General features: G+C 44.9%; 1 protein-coding gene across 5 annotated transcripts in view; it reads right to left on the reverse strand.

Annotated features, from left to right (window-relative positions):
* Nucleotides 1–24,922, reverse strand: part of GAS7 (growth arrest specific 7) — a 103,148-nt gene that overhangs the window by 9,307 nt on the left and 68,919 nt on the right. For all 5 annotated transcript variants that reach the window (XM_056326675.1, XM_056326673.1, XM_056326674.1 and 2 more), the window contains 8 exons: nucleotides 22,512–22,601; nucleotides 20,307–20,422; nucleotides 14,598–14,672; nucleotides 11,304–11,382; nucleotides 7,208–7,336; nucleotides 5,051–5,174; nucleotides 2,822–2,901; nucleotides 351–449 (listed from right to left, as the gene is read on the reverse strand). In XM_056326675.1, coding sequence (XP_056182650.1) covers nucleotides 351–449; nucleotides 2,822–2,901; nucleotides 5,051–5,174; nucleotides 7,208–7,336; nucleotides 11,304–11,382; nucleotides 14,598–14,672; nucleotides 20,307–20,422; nucleotides 22,512–22,601 — 792 coding nt within the window. The remainder of the gene's footprint in view (nucleotides 1–350; nucleotides 450–2,821; nucleotides 2,902–5,050; nucleotides 5,175–7,207; nucleotides 7,337–11,303; nucleotides 11,383–14,597; nucleotides 14,673–20,306; nucleotides 20,423–22,511; nucleotides 22,602–24,922) is intronic.

Genomic DNA, 24,922 nt, shown 5'->3' on the forward strand with positions numbered 1-24,922 from the left:
AACAGTGGAATTATTTGCCGTCTCTCTTGCAAGAACAGATGACCTCAAGGAGTAGTGCATCACTCTGGGAGAGCTAATAACGGCCCAGGCTGACCAAATGTAATTCAAATCATGGTGTCTCCCCCAGCAAAAAGCTGTGATCCAGCAGTATGAAATGTAACCAGGATCAGAGAGTCTTGGAAGAGTAAGACTGTAGGGTGGTCAGTACAGTACTGCTGCAAACTAATGAGCTGACTGTATACACTTTTCGCCTCTCCTTTTGATACAGGCTAGTCAGATCAGGATAGGGACCACACTGCCCAGCTGAAGTGCAGGAAAGACCAAAGGGACCGAACAAAATGCAGACTTACACTTTGGTTGAACATGTCTGTCTCATGCCGCAGCTGTGTATACTGGCAAAGATGCTGCCGTATCATCTCCACCCTTTCAACTTCTAGTCTCTCAAGCTCCTGGACATGAAGAAAAACAAGTCCATATTTTTCTTGGAAGCTGAGCTTGAAGACCCAGAAAAAGGATGACACACAAAAGGCTGCCAGTCAGTGCGATACTACCCCAGGGTCATGCTCTGGGGCTGAATTCTGTGGCTGCACATCCCTCTAATTTGCAGGGAATCAGAGACAGCAAGCAACAGAAGACACTTCAGCCTGAGCCTAGCAACAGAAAAGAGGGTGGAAACCTTTCCAAAACTGAGACAACCGAGGCAGAGAGAGGAAGTACTGTCTTCAGGGATGCTGCAAGCAAGAGGGAATCTACTTCCTGCAAAAAGTTTTGCATGCTTTATTACTAGCTCAAGAAGTTACAGCGATTCCTTAGGGAAGCAGGAGGCTGCACTGGGGTGTATGGCTCAGAGGCATGACTGCCCTTGGTCTAACCAGACACCTGTAAGAGCAGTTGTATCTGTTCATCAGATGATCGGCTGGGACAAGTCTTCACCTTGCTCAGCTGGCAGTAAGCAGACCCTAGCAATGCTTTACTTGAAAAAGGCCAGTGATTTCTAACTTTCCTCCTGATTTCTTCCTTCTCCTTCTCCTGGAATCGGATATTATAATCCAAAATCTGCATTTAGCCCCTTCTCACCCATCTGAGTGGGAGCAGTGGAAGCAGCATGCTATGGAAGCCTGCCTTTAAACACATACATTGTAATGGACTTTGCTGTATCACTAGAAAGCTCTGCATTCATGGGCACATCGATGGGGCCAAATCTCAAAAAACCTGCCTTCAGAGGGCATTCTGTGTTCATTTAATGGGCATCATGGTGGAGCGCAACCTGAGCATCTACAAGCAGGCAGGCTGCTACATTGCCCTCACAGTGCTACCTGCAATTTGTTAAACATCTTTCTGGAAACAGATTTTTCATTACAGCACAAAAATCTCAGGTGGCAGACTATCTGCCTGGGGAGGAAGAGCAAAGGCGTTTATGGTATGGACAGGACTGAGCTCCTGTTGTTGCCGGTTGATGTACTGCCCTTATGGATAAAAGGGCCCACTTTGAACTCAGACTCCCTTACTTAGGGCACAGATGTGCAGGACCAGAACACAGAATTGAGTGTGCTAGTGCTGGTAAGCATGCCATATGCAGAACATCTGTTGTATCTGCACCAGAAGCTTCAGGGAGGAAGGTATGCAAGGAAACACCATCTTCAGCCCTTGACTCACTCAACTTTGTATTGCATATGAACCGACCTGTATCTGAGCTGATCAGATGCAGACTGTTTTTCAATTTAGATTTTATATTCGTGTGTACCAAGACTTACCTTCAAATGCTTCTCAGCCTGAGTTTCACAACTTACAAAACCTGCTGTGCAGCCTGCAGGCCATAACTCCCCTCTTGAACTGTTACTAGTGCACTTCTGAGTCACACTTCTTTGGGAGCCAATACGCAGCTATCACACCTGGCCGTATCTGGACACGGTGGCACTGATGGTCAGTGTCATTTGCATCACTGAGAAACCACCAGTAAAGGTGAGAGCAGAATCAGATCCCGTATGTATAGGAACAGCAAACTTTCTCTCTCTTGTTCTGCTTTTGGGAAGATAGATATCTGCCTCCTGGTTTTCCATTCTGCCCATCTGTTGTTATTTATTTACTGCAGTTTAAATATCGCACTGACACACTTCCAAATGCCGAGCAATTTATTACTCTGTTTCTTATTAGGGGGAGTTTACAGTTTTGTGTTTGTCCAATGAGAAAGAGACATGCAAAAGATATTTTTATTTCCCACTTTTAAAAGCGATGGGCTGTTGTCCAGAAAGGCTCTAAGGAATGACATGAGGGAAGAGCCCTAAAGCCAAATTACAGGTATTTCAAGGAACACAGCTCATCAAAGCTGTATCTTGGCATCTTGGTGACTTAACCCCAAAGGTATGTGCCCTTACAGTGAATACTATGAGCTGTGCTATCTTCAGAGAAACAGAACAATAGGCAATTAAAGCATGCCTTTTCTGAGCTAGCAATACTTGTGAAGAAATTGTAAAATCATGGATTACAAAGATTCATTAATGCATAAATGGATTCAGTGATTTATCACATTCTTCCATGTCTTCCTTGCATATTATTTCATCCTTCCTGGGGACAATTCCAGTGTTCTGGCCCCCTAAGCAGCCCTGAACTGTTTTAATGCCTTCTGCAAAAAAATTATTATTTCTCCCTTCCCCTAATGATGTAAGTTTTTATTAGAACTGAGAACGGGAAATACAATGGGAGATTCATCACCCAATTTTTCACACTGCTTTGCACTGTAGCTAGCTACGACTGATTAATATTATACACAATTACAATTTTGCAATGCTAGACATACAAGATGCTACACAGAGTTACATACCAGAGTGGTGGTCACCATTTCCTCAAACCACTTTGACTGGGCTTGATTGTAAAGATCGACGCAGCGCATCAGGTCATCTCCTGAAAAGTTCAAGGCAGCCACACATTAGTCTTCTGTAGCCAGCGTGCAGTTCAGGTTTTGTAGACAGACACAAAGGGTTACTTCAGTTAAGAAAAAACGGTCATAGACATAAAGTTATCTCTGAAAAATAAAATAATTAAAATGGGAAGGAAATAATAATCAGCTATTGAGCTGCAGGGTAGCACTCTGTAGGTGAGACTGCATTCTAAGACAGGTCTGTTTAAAGTGGGAGCAAAGAGTCAGGCTCAAGCTGTCCAAGATTGACAGATGCTTATTTGCTACCTCAACCCAGCTGCACAGTCATGCACTCTCACGCCTCTGAAGATGCACAATTCCAGCTGAGCTCTGGCTTCCTCCCACATTCAGGACAGTAACACAATAAGCTGCGATTATGTCAATTTTTTCTTTGTTGCAAGTCTCTGCTCTAATGGAGAAGGAAAGGTAGGTGGAAAATCTGGAAGGCGGGTCTCAGAGATTACTGCTTTCCAGTTAGTAAATTCTCTTTTTTCTTTCAATGAGGCTCAGTTACAATTTCCCTAATGATCTGATGCCTAAGTCCAGGGCTTAAAGTCACCCTGCTCTTTTAGGTGCAAAAAGGTCTTTATACATAAACTGGGGATGAATCAAGCTTCAAGAACAGGACTCCACAAACAAGTGTCAAAGTAGGAAATGCATCTGGAAATCTCTCATGGACTTAGAACCTGGGGCAGCAACCAGACTCCGTGAAGAAACCAGGATTTGGGGCTTAAAGCTTGATAATAAGCCTATCCACCAAGACCGGGGATGCCTAGTCTGACATGAGAAGTCCAAACTCATGGCACTCCCATGCCAGGAGGCTCCTAAGGAGCTATCTGACTTGGGCTTAGCCTCCACTCACCCAAGTGAGTCTGAGCCACTGTACAGCCAGGAAGAGGAAAGCCATGAAACACGCTAACAATCTACGAGAGCAGAAAGCAACGCCACGTATCGGCAACCAGAAGGGCTGGTCTAGAGCTCTCTAGTCCTATCGTTCACTTACAGCAGCCTCATTTCAGAGCCAGATGACTACATGTCGCTGCTGTGCACGTCGCAGCACCCCAGCCAGAGTGTGGGTAGCACTGCCTGTGGGGATGGGGCAGGTCCACCCCTGCCACACACCACAGCAGTGGCACAGAGCGATGGAGAGACTCACACCAAACTCGGGGTTACTTCCATCTGATCTGCTCTCCCTTGCTTGTTCAATAAGTATCTATTACAAATAATTTCTGAGGACCCAAGAGAACAGAGAGAGGCTGTGAATTTGCAGATGGATAACGAGCATCCCTCATAAAGCCTCCTGTGGCTAACATGTAGCTTGCTTCTCCTCAAATGAACATATAAATGTTCACTTTTTTCACACTGCAAATGCCTCCTCAAATCCCAGACAGCCTATCCTGAAGTTTTAAATGCCTCAGAACTATGAAGGACCACTCTGCCAAGGAGTGGACTCATGAAGGGATGAAACATGGAAGCCCTACTTAAAATGCGTTTTCAGCAAAGGTACTAACAGAGCTGCACACAGCAGCTTTGTGGATCTCAAGAAAGACAATTCCTGACGGATCCTATAGGAGCGGTTTGAGCCTCTGTAAAACACGTGTAGGTCACATCAAGTAGCTGTGTCCTCAGTACAATATAGCACACACACCTCACTATCACCTGAACAGAAATCATTTTAATTGCTACTAGCAGCGGAAAAAAGACAAAAAGTTCACTGTCAAGGAAAAACACAGTAACAACAGGCACCCACATAGTTGTGGGCGACTGATTTAGGAAAGAAGGAACTATGACTTGAGGAAACATCCTCAGCTGAGCTTCTTTGCATCTGACTTTGAAAGTTTCACAGTTACCTCAGCACATTTTAACAAAACAAAAGGCCAATTCATCCTCCTTTTACTGTTCTCTACCCAATGATCAAAATCATCGTTGTGCGATGTCTGACCTGGAAAAAACTAGGCTTGTTTCTCCAGAGGATTTAATACCAAACAGATTTGTAGCATGGTTCACTTTGACTTTGTAGCTACAATACTAAAAAACAAGAGAGGTGGGTGGATGGGAGGTTGCATCCCATCTTGCTCCTGCTCCCTGCGGGGCTGCGCTTACCTCGCACCACCGAGAGGCACAGGCACTCACCCGCCTGAGTGGACTTCCGTCTCGCTTTCTTAATTTCCTCTTCTGTCTTGTTGCTGAGCTTCACCTCTAGCTGCTGTGTTTTCATTTCCAGGTCCTTCTGTCTCTCTGTCAAGGCTTTCCGGGCCTTGGAGTAAATAAAGAAGAGTCACAGGTTATAGAGGAAAAGTGCTGCCGGCTGCTTTCAGCCATCTCAGACCCCTTCACACACACATACACTTGTCAGTAAGAGTTCAGGGACTCTGCATAAAACTGGGTCCTAACGGGGACTCAAGTTCTTAGTACACCGTGTGGTGTTCAACAAAGTGTCCTACCACCACAGAGAAGCCGTCACCAACAAATCACAAAAGCATCCCAGCTCTTCACAGGTTCTTAGAAAGGCACAGTACGAGAGGCATCGTCAGATTTCTGTGTTTCTTAGTCACTTTTTCACTATTTCTGGAAGAAAGGGGAGCTAGAGCTTCTTCCAAATGTCTTAACCAGCACCACCAAGACAGCTCTCCTATTTGCTTTTCTTAGGATCTAAATTGTTGAAAGAATTTCAAGTCTCTTAGAACAAAAAAAATTAAGTACCTCCTGGATTCAATATATATTTATCAGAAAAAACTGACAATAGAAACTTTTAGACTTATTTCAGAAAAAATTAATTTAGATTCCTGACAATAGTGGTTTGTACTGTAGAAATCAAGAACCTGAGACCCGGTTACAACTAATTATTTAAATCGCTTTTAAGTTCTTCAGGCTTTTAAAACCTGATTTATCAGTATCAGTACCGAACTTACACAGGCAAATTAATAAAGTGTTGGAAGAAATGAACATCGCTACCACGTATGCATATGGTCACCACACCTGCCAAGGCTGCCTATGTATGTCGAATAAAAATAACTTGGTTTGGAGAGATTTGTTACAAAATAAGCCACATTTATTCTTTACCCAGTTACAGCGTTTCAAACTAGATTCGGATGATTACGTTTTGCGAGCACCTTGCAGCCTTCTGCAGTCACAGCAGCCCGCCAGTTCCAACAGCCCGGAGGCACCGTCCCTCGGCTGGTTTCGAGGGGCAGTCCCGAAGCCCCGCTCGTGCTTTGGCAGGTCACAAGAGGGAGCCGCAGGAAAACCAGCTGCTGAGCAGCTGCGTGCTGCATCAGGCACACTGCAGGCGGTTCTTCCCTTCTTTTAATCCTTCTCGAGGATCTACTAATTCATTCTTTTCAATATCCCTACGGAGGACTGTGTTCCGTTGCAGATATGGCTGTGAAGAACTTTTGTTTTGCTGAAAAATGCCTTCCCTGCATACATACAGACTAGCAACCTTGCGTATCCTGCAATAATTCTGTCCCCGGGTTAACTTTCTCATGTGCATGCTGATCTGCAATGAAAGCCCAACCAACCTTCTGGGTTGACTGAGCACGGTACTTTCCTTTCCAACTCACACCCAAGAGCAAACCACAAGAAGAAACCATTTGGCCCAAGTGTTTTGGCAGCTGAGGCACGGGGTATCCCGCTTCCTGCCCGCTGTTACACCCACAAAGAGAGAGGACTTTTTGTGGCTCTAACTCCCCCTACATCACAACATCAGCTACCTGCTGGACGCTCGTGCTAAACCAGCCCTGATCCTAGGGTGCCACTGGTGCCTGGGTTCCTCAGGTGAAGATGTTTGCTGTGAGGTGCAGAAAATGGGAACTGGGAGCTGGTTTGTGGCTTGCCGTGCCCAGTTCAGGCTGCCTCCCTCGGCCATCTGCTTTTAGCCACTGCACGAGGAGACCGAGCCAAGCGAGCCCTTGGCCTGACCCTGCTGCTATTCTAAGGCAATTTTTTTTAAATTTTGAGGGCAATAGATGCAACTTCCGGATGCACATGAGCAAGCAGTATTTTCATTATATATACTAGAAATATACCATCCCTAATTGGGAAGGGGAGGATGAAACAAAACCCCAGTTCAGCAGGAATGCATTAGCCCTGCCTGCAGCCCCCAGTTCCCCAAATCTCAGCTAAGCAGCAAACATCTGGGGCCCAGCAAGCATAGCTAACAGCAAGAAACACTCAGCAGAAACCTTTGTGGTTCTCTGCGGCAGAACAGAAATTTTTCACGGGGCAGCTGCTCTAGTGTTGAAACCAGCAGTATCTCATAAAACTCTCCAGTTTGCTCTCTGCTCCCACCTTTTCAACGGCTGCGTAGCGGCTGGCCAGGTGCTTCCGTAAGTCTGCAATATGGTGGTCACACTTCTTCATGTCTTTCTTGAAGTTCTCTCTGAAGTTGAGCAGGGGTTTCTCCACCTCGCTCTGAAGCTGGTGACGAAAACAAAGGAAGAAATGGCAGTAACGAGGAGCTGAGCACTAATTACTAGCTCTTCTGCTGAGCAGACAGGCCAGAGGGAACGATACACGTGCCATACAGCGATGCTGCTCCTCCCCAAGAGTTCTGACTGAAGCTACTGCAAAACTCAGCTCTTCAGAGTTAACTCCGTTAAGGGAATATTTACTGAAGGGAGCAAAAGGACAGAAATCTTGCCTTCCTCTCTCCCTGTTAAATCTCTTACATGTAAGATCAAACCACAGGTCAAATCCAGAGCATTACCCAGGCTGCTCTGACTCTGGCCTAACCAATGCAACTTGCTTAAAAAACCCAAAATACACAAAGTAAAGCAGCCAACCCTGACTGCAGCAGGGTGAGCCAGCAGACCCTGGTGACATATCTGTACTCCCTATATAGTGAAAGGAGATCAAATGTGGGCACGTTTTATGTATTTCTGCCAAATATAAAGAGCCTAAACAGAAGCCTGAGTATTTAGTTGAAACTCTTTCAAGGAGTGGCACTACTTAAACCACTGAAATGAACTCAGGAGAGATTAATCTAGACAGCACGTGTGACTCGACAGTCAGTAATAACTCTTGATAAGAGTTTGTATCACACTGCTCTTCGACTTTCTGATACACAATTCTGACATCTAGGAAACGTGCTCTGAAGGGATACAGATGTTTCACTTCCCCAGAAGCAACCAAATACTTCCTTTTCTATTATCCCCCCCCGTGGGGATGCTGGATTCTGCCAACACAGGCGAGCTGGGTCTGTAATCACCTAACATGGCCCAAAGTGGAACAGTGTCAAATAGTCGCTGAAGGCAAATATTTTTGGCCTTTCTTCAGTGCTATTTTAATGAAAAAACTTTATTCAAGCTCTCTACAGCCTTCTAATGGAGAGAGGCTACAAAGACAGCCAAGACCCTACAGCACACATTCTAGAGAGGTTAAACAAGCCTAAAGCACACCTTGTTTAGGCAGATAGACTGGCACCACAGTGATCTAATATAGCCTACGGCTATCGGAAGGTCAGATACAAGGGTAACAGGGTCAAACTCTTTTTCACAGGGCCAGGAAATATCACAACAGACAACCGAGCTTTTGGGAGGTTCAGGTTAAATGTAATTTAAAAAGAAAAAAAATAAAAATCACTAGAATGGTAGCTGGGCACTGGAACAGGTTGACCAGAGAGGTCGTGAAATCTCTGTCCTTCGAGATATTCAAGACTCTGCTAGACAAAGACGTAGCTCACTTGATCCACTAAGTCCTGCTCTGACTCGGGGGGTGGATGATGGACTAGAAAATTATGGACAATATTTTTATGACAGTCTTATCAGGATGGCCCAGGCAAGCTCATAAAGAATGGTTCACAACTCTGTGGTCCAGCATGGTTACGCAAGCTCTCTCAAGAACAGAGGTGCAAACCAACAGTGCACTAGGAGCACTGTCAATGCTCAGTGGAACAAGAACTGGAACAGAGAGAAGTTCTGCATGGCTTCAGTGAACTCCAGAAGCAATATATTACAGTTGATCAAGATGTCTGTGTCCAGCTGAGTATGAACTAGCTACACAGCCTGCATTCCCTTCAGACTGCTGCATTAATAAATGGATTAACCTGGGGAAACAACCCAACATGAGTCACCCTCGGTGGAAGAAGTGGCAATGTGACTCATCTGACATAAGCAGGCATCGCTGTGAAAACCCTTATAAAAATCCCCAGGGACAGGGACACACCAAACAGGGGGGCATTTCACCGATAGTTCTACTTGCCTAATAGAAAGTAAAGATACTTGTTTACTTCACATGGTTTATAATGGGATGGGATATTCTGAGATCCTCATAAAGACGGGAAATGCATCACCAGGAGGCTCAAAATACAAACAAGGCAACTGCTTTCTCCAGTTTTGTGTTTTGGGAATCAGAGAGACTGACTTCTTAGTGAAGGCAGTCATCATTCTTCTAGCATCATTATGTTGCTTGAACTTCCATCTTGCAAGAGGTACCATAAGCTGTCAAAATAGACTCACATGTGAACGACACAGGCTTTTAAATATCAGATTATAGTTGGCCATATTTATTTTTTTCTAGAAGGTCTTGCTAAAAGGCTTTTGAATGCATGTAATAAATGACAAAAACATAAACTACTTTCCTAAGGTGAAGAGATTTAAAGCACCAGTGTATACAGACAACTCTGACACCCTGATGTCACTGAATGGGTGAGAAGTGACAAAGGATTTGATATCTCAAGAAGGCTGCTAAAAGAAGTTATGAGGTATAGGACAGAGACCCTGTACCTCTGTGCCAGTGTGGTAGAGACTCAGGCAGAAAAAGAGGCATACGGTTAATCCCAGTGTTAAATGCTAGAGAAACTACACAGCTGAGTTATCAAAAGGTACACTTCAAAAATTCCTCTGATTTCACAAGTACTTATTTTTTCCCTTGCTCCATCAGCACCATTTCCAGAATGGCTGGTAACACATCACCATATCCAGGCCAGCCCACCATGACTTCAACTAGTACAATACACGTGCATCTTCTTTTCCAGCAGAACTCACCTCCTGGAGTTCAGTGAAGGATAATTAGATAGCTGGAGAAGAGCTTCAGTGCCATGACAGCCTTCCTGAAGTACTCCTCGTGTGCATGTATCTACAGCTGCCATGCTAGTCTGCACAGGCATTAGTACTGTACTAATATGCTATGTCCAAGTGCCGCGAGAGTGCTGTCACCTTCTCTGATCTGTTCCGTGACCCCCACTGTAACAGTGCTGTGAAGGACTGTCACAGGACTTGTTCAACGTCTTCATGGCTGGTGTTTATGTTTGAATACCCTTGGCGTGCTCTGCACCGTGCTGACTGCTTGTGTCAGCAGTGACTGGTTTCGTTCGACGACCAACAAGAAATGTAATTACTAATTCTAAGAATAACTTCTCTGAAAGTAACAGCAATAATCAATATGTTTAAAAACTCTTGTTAATAGAAGAAAGTTGGAACTAGGAACTCCCAAAGCAGGTATGGGAAGAGCGGGGAGAGTTCAGGGGGTGCTACAGGAGTTTCTGTGCACAGCTTAAGGAAAAGTAAAACAATGACAGAGCCCCTATACATTGCCTGCCTACACATACACACCACTCCAGGGTGCATTTCTTCCTCTTGGAAAACAATACGGGATGACAACGGGGAGTAAAAAGTATTTTACTAATTACAGCCCTGAAGTAGAAGTCTGAAGCAGAGCAGCAGGTTACCAAGGCAGCAGCTGGTTGCCTCAGTAACCTCTGCATAATCGCTTACAAACGGTGCAGAGCTATAATTTTCCTCCAGAACATGGCTGTTGTGCTCAGGTATCTGCCACTGTATTGAACTTGATCACCCACCGAGGTTAACACAATGAAACGGCACACGTGAATATGTCAGATGCGGTAGGAAAAAAACAGATAAATACCGTAATTTCTACAAGAAATGTCCTTGGGCATCACTTGAGAGTAGATCCAAAAATAACATGAAATTAAAGTTCCCTGTGCACTTTTCAGAAAGGCTAATGATACAAAGAAGTCAAGAGTCCTGGTTCTCTTCCTTCTAGACAGATACAGTAGATTCCAGTTGAGAAGCTAAATATTACTTTGTATTTCTTCCTCTACAGAAGTAATCTGCACAAGCTCTAGGTAAATTTACTTGAACAGGCTGGAACTTAGAGCCCTACGTGAATAACCTCTAGAATCAGTTTTCCTTCTTTTTTATGAAAAATTAAGGCTAGATGTGTTTTAACTTACTCATCAGGTAGGTTAAATAAACTATGATTTTGGCAGGAAGAACAGATGGGGTTTCAGTAAGTTTGTTAACCAACATGTTCATTCTTCTAAATCTGTACCATATGCATGTGTATTTTCCCCACTAACAAGCACTGAAGGGAGATCCACATCAATTACAGGGCAAAAATATTTGCAAAATGAAGAACTATTTACCTTAGAAGAAAATTTGAGATGAACCTCTGCTTCATCAGCTAGACTCTTCTTTAGCTGAGCCCAAGCCTCTCCTAGTGTGCTGAAAAAACAGTGACAATGATCAAAGCCCCATCTTCTGCACATCCTCCCAGCGAGATCTGTCAGACAGACACCGTATCTTGCTCAGCAAAATCGCAGAAAAGTGATAGTAGAAATCTGAGAAGATAACTGATCTCTGTGACCAAGGCAGAACTATATCAGCATTGTATGCAGCAGATCTGTGAAAACACTGTTCACAATGATCTCCAGTTACAGAGATGCCACGGTCTCCATAAGCAAGATACTTCAGGATCTTATCCTTACCATAACAAAGTTTTTCTTTGCTAATCTTTAAAATATATCTTCACCAATGCAGTTTTTCCATTGACTCTTCTACTTTACACCCGACTTTTGGTGAACAGATTATTCTACTTCTCCTTGGAGCAGCTTTTCAGTATTTGAAAATTACTCTATCTTCTTTTTCCTTCAGACAAATTATTTTCTAGATGACGGCAGGTTAGGTATGCTCCTCTAGACCCCCTCCAGCAGCGTAGATTCCTCTTAAAGCACATAACCAGAACTACACCATCTTCCAGCGGAAGTCTTCCAGTTGCTAAACTGGTAACAGATTATTTTGTATCAGACACACTTTCCTCTGCATATCTATGCTTTTTTAGACAACAGCGCGAAGTTGTTGATGAATAAGCTTGTGATTCACTACAGCCAGATCCTTCTCCCACAGACCGTTATGTAACTGTATCTTTAACATCCTGTGAAAGTATAAAACCTGGTACTTTGTCCTCATTGAAACACATCTTCATTATTTTCAGTTAATTTCTCTAGTTTAACAGAGTAATTCAAATTGCAATCTTTTCTTCAAATTGTACATACCATCCTTCCAAACTTTGCCTCATCTCTGATTACAGTAAACCCAGTATTTATTCTATCATAGGTCATTAACAAAAACATTGAAAAATACCTGGAATTGGGACGAACCATATGGGATCTCACTCCACAGCTACTTTCTGCACTTTTTATAAGTAGCGGGTATGACTTCTTACCTAGTTTTGCACCTTAGCCTTTATTTAGGCCACATTTCTCTTGCCGGCCTACAAGAATCTCTCATTGCAAAAAGCTATACTAAACTAAGAGCTATGATGCCGACTACTTCTGTTACTCCATCACTGGTAGAATTTAAGTTGGTTTGACATCGTATGCATCCACAATAACTGTTCATCACCTTAGTTTTCATTAAGTGCTTCTAGAAAGCCTGATGGTTTATTCCGCCACTTTGCAGAGGTTAAATAAAGCTGAGTGATCTACAATTTCCTGGCTCCTTCTCTCTCCCACAACTCCTTTTCAAAGACAGTCCTATTTGTCGCTTCCTGACAGCTTGAAAAATTGCCTGTCATCTGCAGTTTCAAAATAATGATCTGTAATCTCTGATGTTGCTCCAATGACTGAGTCTTCAAGTACGGTGGTCATCACAGCTAAACAACCTGAGATTGTTTCACTTACCTAAGTGCTCCCAGCTCTTCTTCCTTAGTCCCACCCTGAGGTCCCTCCACCCACCATCCAGTTCTCACTGGCACTATTTTACCTGATTACTTAAGTCAAGAAGACATTTCAGCCTGCTAAGTATCTTCTGCATCTCTTATCCAAATACAATGCCTTAAGTGACCACGGATTGTATCACCTTCTGTGGACTTGCAGCAGCACTGTACTCACAGCAACTTGGACAGAACCATCCTGATACCACAAACCACTTCCATCTTGTCACCCTCATGTCCCACCCACACACATGATGGTGGGTCTTCTTACCACCAGCGGAGGGCAGAGGACCCTGGAGGGACAGCCCATACTTTCTGTCAATTCCACAGACTGTGGGACAGCCAAGTTGGAAAATGCTCTGCAGAGTATGAAACCAGCAGCAGTAACTGGTGCGTGAAACCAGTTCATGGGGTCTCCAGACTCATACCCTCTCAGAAACGAGAGGAAGACCCTGGCCAATGCTTACCTTGAGCGGGCTAGGCTGCAGTCACACTTTTAGTTCTTCCAGACCTTCCTGCTGGCTGCTCTTCCTCCCTCACTTTCTTAAATGGCATTTTTCCCTTTCCTGGGCCTCATCAGTCTCTGGGATCTCTTCACTAGCCTCTCCCTGGCCCTAGCCAGTTGGGCCACCACAACATCAGGAGGACAAATTCCAGCTGGACCTCCTTCCATTCCCTCACCTTGCCACCGCTCCGGGCAGAGCACCACCAGGCAGTGCTCCTTCTCTGCGTGCCGTTTCATGTCCCCTTCAGTTCCCTACTTGAACATTTTTTATGCTTTGCTCCTCATTCCCTCCCTTTTCATCTACGCTCCCCTAGTTTCCTTCCCCATCATTTTTTCAGGCACTCCCCTCTTCTCCTACTAGGGGTAGGAGAAAGTGGGAGGAGGATGTGGAAGAAAGTGGGTTTAGCTTTGCTAGGAGCAGGTTAACACCCACCCCTAAAGGGGAAAGAAGAACAGGAACCACTGTCGCTAACAGCCTAGTTCACCTCTCACGATTTCTGTCCTTGCCTGCTGCAATCTGAGCAAACACCTTGTGGACCTTCACTGCCAGGAGAAACACAGTTTCAGAACTAGAGTGAGGACAGTAATTCCCAACCTTGGCTTTCAGTGCTTAGAGGGTTTGTGTTGTCCCAGATAGAGACAACAACTTTAATCCTTCAGGAGTGGTGTCTTCTCATTATCACTGCAGAACTGCAATCTAGTCCGAAGTGCGTTGCCCGATACCTTCTTAATAACTTCCAAAGTGTGAACATGCTGTAAATAAGGAACAACCTGCTGCTTTTCTTGGAGGGCCAACGAATGAATGATGAGAAGAGACTTCTCCATTCTCTCTCTGTGCTGCTCCAATTCTATTGGCCTGACCTTAAGAATCTACTTTCAGCAGTATATATATTCCATATATTCTTCCATATTCAAAGTAATTTAGTACTTATACATGCTAATCCTTAAAGGAACTAGTGCTGGCTAGAACAAGGATAACATAAACACATTATTGGAAATGCAACACGTTTGATACACATACCTACAAATTGACCATGAACATCTTAAAAAAAAAAAAAAAATACTCCAAAGCAATTCTATCTTGCCCAGCACAGCCAGGATGCCAAGTGAAATAAACCTCTACTCAAAGGAGAGCTCAGAAAAAATACATGTACCTGCATGGGGGAATGCCTTTTACGTTAAAATTCTTGTCTTCTGCAAAAGTCACAGACACACACTTACCCTTCTTCCTGAGCAGCCAAGGAATTCTGAGACAGTTTGGACAGGTTCTTAGCGTATTCCTCCTCAATCTTTATCCTACACTCACACACACACAGACACAGAAAATAAAAAGACAGCAGTAAGTAAGCTTTAAGGCAGAAACCCACACACATAATCTAAGGACATTTTCTGCATTTTAACAGATCTTGCCACAGGAATTTTCCCTTCAGTCTCCAGTGCTTTGCAGCACCAGTTTCAGGATCCGTCTCTCCCCTCCATATGCTAAAAATGCAGTGGCAAGAGCAGGATATATGCAGGACAGCATGTGTGATAAAATTAGAAGGAAAAGCTACAGTTCTGGAGAGCACATAACAAGGACAGAGTGTTTCTACTGTGCAACACGGACTGTCTGCAAAATGGGGCTCACTTGAGAAGCATGTGTTTCGGTCTGCTGCTAAACGTGAGGTCCGCATCCTTGAAGCAAAGACGAAGGAATGCAGCGATACAGGAGAAATCCAAACGAGGTTTGGGGTGCTGGACCGCATGTTTCCTAGGGACATTCAGTGTTTCCTGCTCCCTATCACAGGTGACAAAACTTGTGAAGATGTGGCAGGGGCTTTGCCACCAACACGTGGTGGTGAGCCCCTGCCCTTCACCCATCCCTCCCACTGCCCTGTCCTCTCCCTTCGCTCAGCAGCACCACACCAGGAACAGGATCGGAGCGTGCCAGCAGTACGGGTGCAGAAGAGGGAAGCTGCTGGCACACTACCACTGGGCGAATGGCTGCAGGGAGAAGAAGCAGCATAGCTGTTGAGCGAGGGGACAAGGGTAAGCGCTGATGGTACAGCAGGAAGAGAAGAAGCAGTTGCTGGCTGAAGAGACATGCATCATGCCTGAAGCCCACCTCTTGTCTTCCCCGAGATCTTCTCCTAGTGAAATGTTTGCAAGGTATACATGATCCCCACTAGGGCAAACAACTGGCTATTTGCTGTTTTTCAAACTAGCTTGCTCAACAGAGCATCTCCAAGAGTGTGCTCAGGGGCACCCAGGCAGAGCAACTACTGATTCCAAACTGGGGAAAAACCTGGTTTGAAATTCATCTCCTTCCAGTGAGAAGACAGAATGGGGGAGGTTTTTGGCATGCCCATTTTGCAGTAGCTAGTTAAGCAAGCACTGTTACGCACGGCACATCTGAGACAAAAGGGGTCCCTTGAGCTAGCTAAGAGGGGTCTGGTATTCTGAGCTGCTGAACTCAGAATCTGTGGGATGCAGCTGGCTGAGGGCCAGGGTGATACCCAGCTCGGTCTGGCACACTGCAACTACAGACCTCACCCAGCACGTGGGGTCCTCTTCTTCCCTGCCCCATAAGACCAAAACCAGCCAGCTCCCCACACCTGCTGTAGCAAGACCAACCAGTACAGCTGTTCAGCACCAAAGGCTACGCTGTGGTTTAGGATCTCACTAGGAAAAGGGCTTTACCCAGGCACATTTCACCTGACCTACTTCAGATACCTACTTGAGGATGAGGCTAATCTTGTCTCAGAAGTGGCAACTTCTATGAACTGGAAAGGGAGCACAGGTCAACTGTAATAAACATGCAAATGTCTAAATGTAGCTGAGATAAATATCTAAGTGTCCAGCCCAAAGTCAGGGCTCCATGCTTTTGCCTCAGTTACCAGGAGTTCCCAACCAAAGCTCTGGTCTACGTCCTTTACTGTGCAACTTTATTCCTGCCGGATTTTGGCTTAAGGATGCCTTTGAGTGATTGACTTAGGGATGCTAGGTATGCAAAGGTGCTAGCTGATCTGCTGACTGTTCCGAGCTGCCCCTACAGACAGACCCTGACATAATCTGTGTCCCAGTCCTTTGTCTCGTGAACAGAGGAATAACCATCTTCTATTCTAAAGGTTTGCTATGAAAGTAATGAATTTGAAACCCTGTGAAGTTTGTCCTTGATACTGCTGTAGCCGGTAAAGTATTGAACACAAGACAAAAGGAAGCCTCGTGATTTTCACAATCACACATAAGACACACCACGTACGCTGCCATCAGTGCCTGTCCTAAGCCTGGCACCCTACATGCAAAGCCACTAGCTTTGGTGGAAGTGCTCCTCACTGGTCCCAGCTTTGGTCCAGGCTCTGAGATTTCAAGCATTACTTGTATTGCAGGTGGATGGCACTACTTATAGGGCAGACTGCCTGGCGAGAGGGAATAACAACAAAACAACCCAAACAATAAAAAGGTGAATTGGTTATTGCTTAAGAGCCCCAGTGGGCAGTCATAAATTGTTCCACCACAGCCTGCCATCCTGCAGCCAGAACACGCTGAACATTTCAAAAGAGGCTAAAAACCAAGGTGAAGATAAATGTCAAAAAGCAAAAAAATACACCTCCTGGCCCTGGATAACATAAACACCTTTTAAACTCTGGATTGTGGTGACTGTGAAACACCAGTACATCAGTACACATGGAGCCCCGAGCTTTGCGATCCTACCTCTGGAAATCCACCCAGCTGCTTCACCATAACTCCACCTTCAAACTAAAATAAGCCGTTTCCACTAACTTCTTTGAAAACTTTCAGCATTTCATTCCCTGTGTAATCAGAAGCATTACAGATTATATGTGCATTTTGACCCATTTGATTTTATTAATTCTAGTTGCTCTTTGGATGTTTCTTCCACGCTCTCTTGTGCCTTTTTTTTGGTTTGTTTTGAAATGAAGTACTTCATGTGCCCATACTCAAATAATTTCAGTCCTGCCATGTTATAATGGATAAAGAAAAACTACAGCGCTGCAGAGGGAGGCAAAGATGATCTGATGTGACTACCATGCAAGAAGAAGCTAAATAGATTAAGACAACACAGGGAACACAGAGAAAAGGTGATAGAGGGTATCTGACAGCCATCTACACAACTGTCACTGTGTCAAGACAGTGACTATAAGTCTTCTTACACTACTTCTCCAGATTAGGACGCAACAATGAAATTATCAGACAACAGAAGCATAATGACTTATCCTGTAGTGCATAAATTGCAGAAGTCTTCTACAGATTGTTGCAGTGGTCAACAATACAAAAAGAGTCAAAAATATTAAAACAACAGTGAAGATGTTTGCAAGTATCTGCTGAACATGGCAGACCTAAGGCAAACTCTGGCTCTGGAAAGCCCAAACTTCTGGTTATTGGATGCTGGGAGGACAGAGACTCTCATGCTCTTTTTCTCTTATGCAGTCAGTACTGCCACGGTCAGATTAAAGTCAGTGGGCTAGACAGACCTCCATCAGACTCACTACAGCCATCCTCCTGCTTGTATTTCTTTTCATGTCATTGAATAATCTGCTATTTATTTTAAATTTTCTAAGCACAGCCCAGTCAATTAGAAAGTGAGTGGTCAAAAGCCTAAGACCATGTTCCTTTGCTAATAAAAACATTACTAGTTCTACTCGGAGAGGCTGATGCTATTCAGTCTGCAGATTTTCTTGGCCATTTTGCAGTGCTTACTTGAATGCAAATGCTGGACCATATTTTCATTTTTGATTTAAAGTTCTTCTTTCCTTCTTTCACACCTACACCCTTGATCCTTCATTTCAGTCAATTTACTATTTTTTTCTCCCTTTCTTGAGGTCTGCCTTATTAAAATTCAAAGTCTGTATTATAACCCTATCTTTGTCAACAAGAACTGAAAGAACACATAATCGCTCAGTCTAAGATTGCTATATACAATTAGCTCCTCTAAAAGTATCTACTTGATAAACTATATCTTAGCTAGTATTGCCTCTTGTTGGTTATTTGATGAAGAAAACTGGTTATCATGCCTCATCCCAGTTTCCTATTGAAAGCTATTTCTATTAGCTGCCCGAACCTCACCTCCAGAAGGCTGGTTGTACAGATGGAGGGAATTTGTCTGGATGTGAAAACCCCTAGCTAAATGTGGTCTGGTATTCCCTGAGCCATCTGATGATCGTCATGAAAAAATCTTACCAGTACTTCCTCCCTCAGCTGGGAATGTCAAGGTTTCCCTGATGGCCTGAGCTCTCATTTCTGTGAGTAACTTCTCCAGCTCAACATCAACCTCCTCCATTTTCACACAGAGCAATCCTGAGTAATTTGTTCCAATACAGAATTTGTCTTTTTAAACTCCCATCCAGATCCTCTTCACATTCAATTCCAAACCTTCTTTGTTTCCAGCACACTGTGAATCTTTTCTGTCTTGTCTTCTATAACATGCCTACTTCTTCCTCTACTGAGGACACAAACATGCCTCTTCCCAGTGTCAAAGCTGCTCTCTCCTTGTTCTCTTTGATTTCATGCCAACTTTCCCTCCCTCCTGAATGCTCCTTTTTTCTGTTTCTGTCAAATTTCATTATATATTACTTTCTTTGGAGCAGCTTTCCTCCTCGTTTCCCTGGCCATGGCTATCGCAATTCTGCTTGGTCTCTCCTCATCTTCTAGCTTAGCAAGACTATTTCTCGACTGTATTTTTCCTTTGCCAGCTGGTGCTTTCTTTTACCTGCATGCTCTAGTCGCACTTTTTCATGGATCACAGAGGCAACTGTCTCTCAGACTGCCTTATCTCAAACGCAGTAGGAACTATGCATGGATGCTGGGCACTCTGCACCTCCTGTATCAGACTGTCTTTATTACCTGTGCTAAACTTTGCATTTCTCCAATGCTGCCATATCCCTAATACTACAAAAAAAGATGAAAGGGAAAAAGAAAACAAACTAGAAATGAAAGCAACTATCTGCAAGTTCTGCCCAATGGAACTGCCCTCCAAATGCCAACACAGATGCCCCTGGTTGTTGCCCTGTTCATTGCTTACACCACTATTGATTTATGTCAGCACAGCCACACTGTGTCTGCAGCAGTGGACCAGGAAGGCAATACCAACTCAGCAGCAAGCACCAACACAGAGGCAAGAACAGAGGACAACAGCTCCTTCAACTGGTGCAGCTGCCTCCAGGAGAGAACACCCGTCAGTGAGCTCTGCCTTCCTCCTGGGACTAAACACTGCTTGTTCCCTTTGGGCTGTTCCCAAGTTTTCAGTCATCCTCAAGATGATTTACACGGGCTTGGACACACGACAAATGACTTCAAATAATAGTTACACTATTTATGAGTAATGATTTCACATCATCTCCTGTACGTGGTTGAACTGAGCATCTACCAACTGCCTGTTTGGTGCTCAGTGCACTTCCCGTGTCAGCAGAAGAGACCATTAACAGCATTGTGGCATCTTCTGGTAGCGACATCTGCCTCTATGACTTGGGGTTCACTCTAAGTATGTGTAGTTTAGCTCCATAACCAGTGTAAGTCCTAAGTAATGTCTTTACATCTTCCTCTAGGAAACTGTGCCTATGCTCCATGTCCACAAGGTGCTGCTTTATTTTTCAGACAAAACCTTTCCCTTCTAAATATCAGCTCTACTCTGTTTTGGTCATGTTCATGTTCTTCCCTTGAACCTGCAGCTTAATAACTTCTTGGTTCCCTCCATCTAAACAGACAGCCTGTGTGCCATACACCTGAGACAGGCACAGCAGGAGAGACAAGTGAGAGCCAGGGAAGACTGGAGAGCGTGGATGGACATTAAAGATATACTAAATGTTCTTTAAGAACTGGCAGCATCTCTCTTACACAGTTTAAGCTATATCATTAGTGTACTAAAGGAATATCTAAACCAGGAAAAAAAGCTATTGCCATTAATAGTTAATTTGATAGCAAAGTGCTAATTACCTTTCTCGAACAAACTCTGCCATTTCTTTCTGCATTTGTTTCCCTTTAAGTTGCTTTTGAAGAAGAATTTCAAATCCCGACACTGTATTGTTCCCTTGCGAATCCTTCTTATCAGCCTGGAAGGAAAAACAAAGTTCAACGAAAAGATACGGGGATCAAAACGGCAGACACGCAGTTCCCCGTGACAGCTGCCCAAGGAGCCCGAGCCGCAGGCAGCAGCGGGGTCTGAAGAGCCCCCTGATAACAGCTGTGGTTGCAGCACCCCAGCCAACACTTTCTCTTTCCTCCTCCTCTTATTGCTTTTTTTCAATAAAAAAGGAAGCTTTACAGTTACCCGTAGCTAGCACAGGACTATGTTGGAGTTGAAGCAGCAAACCTGCCTTCCCTGCCCACGGCCTTGCAGACCTGGTGATGCCCCTGGGCTGGCTCTGCAAGTGGGAGCCCTGGCGGCTCATCCTGCCAGGAGAAGAAGGGACCCTGGAGCCGGCACAAAGGAACTGCTGGGGCAGAGGGGAGGACACTGCTGCTCCTTCCAGGGGTAACGGCCCTAAACGACCTTTAACAGACTCTCAAGTTCAACCCCGATTTGCACTCAGAAAAATACAGCCAACCTGCACAACCTGCTGTAAACCAGCAGCTTGTTCAACAGATGAGTGCCGTATGTCCCACCTTTCACTGTTTGTTTCCTACACAGCCCTTCCCACCCTTTGCTCCACTGACTTCAGGGTTGCTACAAGGACCGACACAGTCTTCTCTCTGCTACCTCTTTTCTCTCCTCTATCTGCGTTTCCTCATTTCAGAATTTCATTTCCTACCCGCTTCCAACAATGAGGCCCAGAGGACACTTCCCTAAGGACTGCAGGTTTTGCTCTAATACCCTGGGTGCTGCACATTAAATGCCACATTAATGAAAATGTGAGACTCGTAGGACATCGCACCAGGCAGCGGGCAGCTAACACAACGAGAGGAGTGGAGCTGATTGAAGAAGAAGGGCAAGTTATGTGCAGACCATGGGGGACAAGAGGCAAGTCCTGGGAGCGGAGCTATAGGAGGATAAAAGTTTGCAGAAGGCAGGCAGCTTTAAGTGCAGTTTCACTGAGAGCGAGATGTGACCAAACCCAAAGAGCCAAACGGTGGCCTAGCCTAAGCAGAACGAACCAAGCAGAGCAGTGACTTCTGTAAAGACACATGCAAACAATAAGCCTATACATCATTATTGATTCATTGCTCATTAGGATCAGAAGACTGAGAAACTGAAAAAATGTTGATGGTTTGGTAGCATGACCATTTGCAAGTATGTAAGTGTATTTTAGCAAGTTACTGCCATTACTCCTCACACCAACACTCAGCACACACAAGGGAAGTGCTGCTACGTCTCCAACAGCTACCCTTTTTTTGCAAGTTTTTTTTTTTTTTTAAAGGAAATGTTTCAATAACTGATAGTTGAAAACAAATGTAACATTCCTAAAATCTTCATTTTTGAGGTAGTAACCCCCCCACCCCCCAAAAAACAGTTTTCCAGTGGAAGATTTTTTTCTATCAGCTCCACACTTGAAGGACTACTGCATCATTTTAATCCGATACAGGATCCTGAAAGCAGAGCTAAGCACAGAAGGGCACACAGAAACACAGCCACTAGAGACTTCCCATGCTGAAGGCTGCATTAAAACTACTCAATTTAAGAGCTACTAAGGGGCCTGTCCTTCGCAAACCTCATCCTTTTAAAAAGTCATTTATGATCTGGCCTCCAGAATATCCTGTGGGAGCGAGTCTTACAATTTAACACAAAGTTTGTAACTATCTTCTTGCTTTAAATGTGATACCCCCAGCTTTCTTCTGCATCCCTAGTTCTTGTGCTCTGTGAAACACTGAAATAACATTCCCTGTCAGCCACCTTGCTACCCCCGTTCTCGCTGCACACCCCTTTTGGCTGATGTATTTTGAGATGTGCAATTTGTCCTACACCCTCCCCATCTCCTGACAGCTGACCTTGCCCTTCTGGACACTCTTCTGGCAATCACCCACATCTGAGACAGGTTAGATGGTTTCCACCCGATCTTCACCAGTGTCCTCAAGCTCCCTGGTACTGCCCTAACACACTGCATTTCAGCCCAAATTCCCCTTGTACCACAGATCAAGCTGTTTGTTCCACTTTTTTGGAAGCTCAGGAGCTGCAACATGGCATGTGGCTAGCTGCCTACTTACCCAGAAATAATCACAGTAGCTCCACTCAGAAGGTTTCAGCAACTGCTGCTCTGGCATTACGTCAGGGTGGGGGAAAGTCACACAGTTTATCTGTTGTTGTTGGTTTTTTTTAAAAAAAAAAAAAAAACAAAAGCAAAAGCGTTAGAAGGTAATGAAATTTAGCTGTTGATGAGATATATGCAAATTAAAGGTTATATACGTGCGTTTCCAACCAGAAAATCCACAGTAAATGCATGTCAGTGAAAAAAAATTGGTTGTTGCATGGAAACAGCAGCTAAGTATTCCCAGAAAGCTCCTCTGAGCAAGCAGGAGTGTTGGCTCCAAGGAAAATAAACTACCCATTTCACACGAGGAAAACCAGCTTGATTTGGAAAGCACCATACAGGGAGTTCTCCTGGACCACTAACAAACTGTGGCAAAAATCCTGATGTGAAACACCCCGAGCATGCCCTGAACCCAAGAAATATCGTTAGCAGGAGAGAGCACTGCAGGCACTGTTGACATATTTCATCAGAAAATCTTGGCTATGTTAAGTCTGTTACAGATTTACAAAAAAGGTGTTATTTTTTTCAGCGCACAGCCCTTCCACCTATCCCAGAGACCTCTTCAGATGAAAGTGATGCTTCCTGCAAAAAGGAACAGGGTCTCTCTAAAGCCAGCTAACCTTCAGTGTGCAAAACCCACAGCAATTTGTAAGACAGCACTCATCACAGTCATCGAACAAAGGCATAAAAAAGTACAAGTGCTCATTAAGTTATTGCAGTAGAAAATGTAGCCTGACAAAAAGCACAGTGGAAGCGAAGATCATGACAGCTACTGCAGAATGTGCTGCAGAATAACTCTGGACACAGTTAAGCCCTTCAGGGCAAGTCAGCAAGAGTCAGAGCTCACTGCCAGCACATAACACTTGCCTAAAATTTCTGCTGGGCAGGCACACCAAAAGCAGTCCCTCTTATCGCCCCTGCAGGTTCCCTGGACACTAAGGGTACGTGTGTATTAATCAAGGAACCAACAGAAATGGGAGATGGAAGACTCACAGATATAACTGTATGGGTTTGTTGGTTTTGGGGTGGGGTTTTTTGGGGGTTTTTTGTTTGGTTGGTTGGTTGGGGTTTTTTTTTTTTAATAATACCAGTTAATGTTCACAGGAAATCCAAACCCAAAGCTGTGGGCAAGGTTAGCGCAGCTGCACGGGCAGACCTAAAGGTAATGCTCACATGCAGTGAATCTGCCTTTGGGCTATTCAGAGGGGATCAAAACCCACATGGCAACATGCTGACAAGCGCTGACACGGTGTAAATCCAGCAAGCTGCAGCAACGCAGACAAAGCCTTTAGGGGATACAACCCTGCTGCTACGAACCCACACTGGCCCTGCTGCTGTCTGCCCATGCTGAAATTTCCGTGGCTGTCCTGTCCGTAATGCAAGAGCTTTCTCCACCGATCTCTCCACAAAAATCACTCTGCCACGAGTTTGCCAAGTCCATTTCAAAGCAGGCTGAGGACCCTGTACCTACAGTATCTTTGGCTGTCACCTCAGCTAGATCTTAAACCATGCATCTTTCCTTCCAGCTTCCTTCTAGCTCCCATCAGGCTTCAATCTGATCTGCAGGAGGTTGGAGACTGGGGCTCTCACTCCACTATCGCTTCACAGGCAGCAGCCGTGCATGGGTGAGCTTGCACCTCCAGCCACAGCCAGCCTCCACCAGCCACACAGTCCCAAGAACAGACAACAGGAACTGCTGAAAACACCTCCCCATTCCCTGATGTTCTCCACCAGAAGTGCCATGCATCAGAATGCATGATGATGACTGTGTTCATCTGCTCAGTTCAGAGCAGGATGGCTGTGTGACAAGTGCTGGTGCTCACCTTCACCCGGGCACCCAGCACCCCCGCGGCCGCAGGGGATGTGCCAGGGGACATGCCAGTGTAGTCACACTCAGCTGGGCTTGCCCATGCTGCAGCAGTGGGCCCCTGTGTCACCCCAGGGTGACCTCCAGCATGAAGCCCCTCCATGGGGGATGTTTCACTGAGGACACCTTCTGTCTCTGCTCAAGTTTTCCCCGCCTGCCTCTTCCCTGTCAGCTCAATTCTCTCAGGACAGCACCGCAAGCCCACCCTGCACTGTTTTTTTGGTCAGATAAGTTGGGTTACCTCCCCTGCTCCATTCAGGGATCACCAGATCTAAAAGCCTGCAAGCAGATCCCATCGTCCACTGGAAGCAGCCCAGGTGCTGGCACCTCTCCTCTGGGTGCAGCCAGCAGGAGCACACAGAGCTGCTCGCAGCCACGGCAAAGCTCCACTGCGATTTGCTGCCTGTTTGCCCTGGCTTAGCACCCTGTTCAGGGACTCACCCCTGCCAGGAAACTTCACAACTGATCAGCCCAAACATCTTAAAAATACCAGCTAGAAA

The sequence above is a fragment of the Falco biarmicus genome, chromosome 1 (genome assembly GCF_023638135.1).
Source record: "Falco biarmicus isolate bFalBia1 chromosome 1, bFalBia1.pri, whole genome shotgun sequence".
Classification (NCBI taxonomy): domain Eukaryota; kingdom Metazoa; phylum Chordata; class Aves; order Falconiformes; family Falconidae; genus Falco; species Falco biarmicus.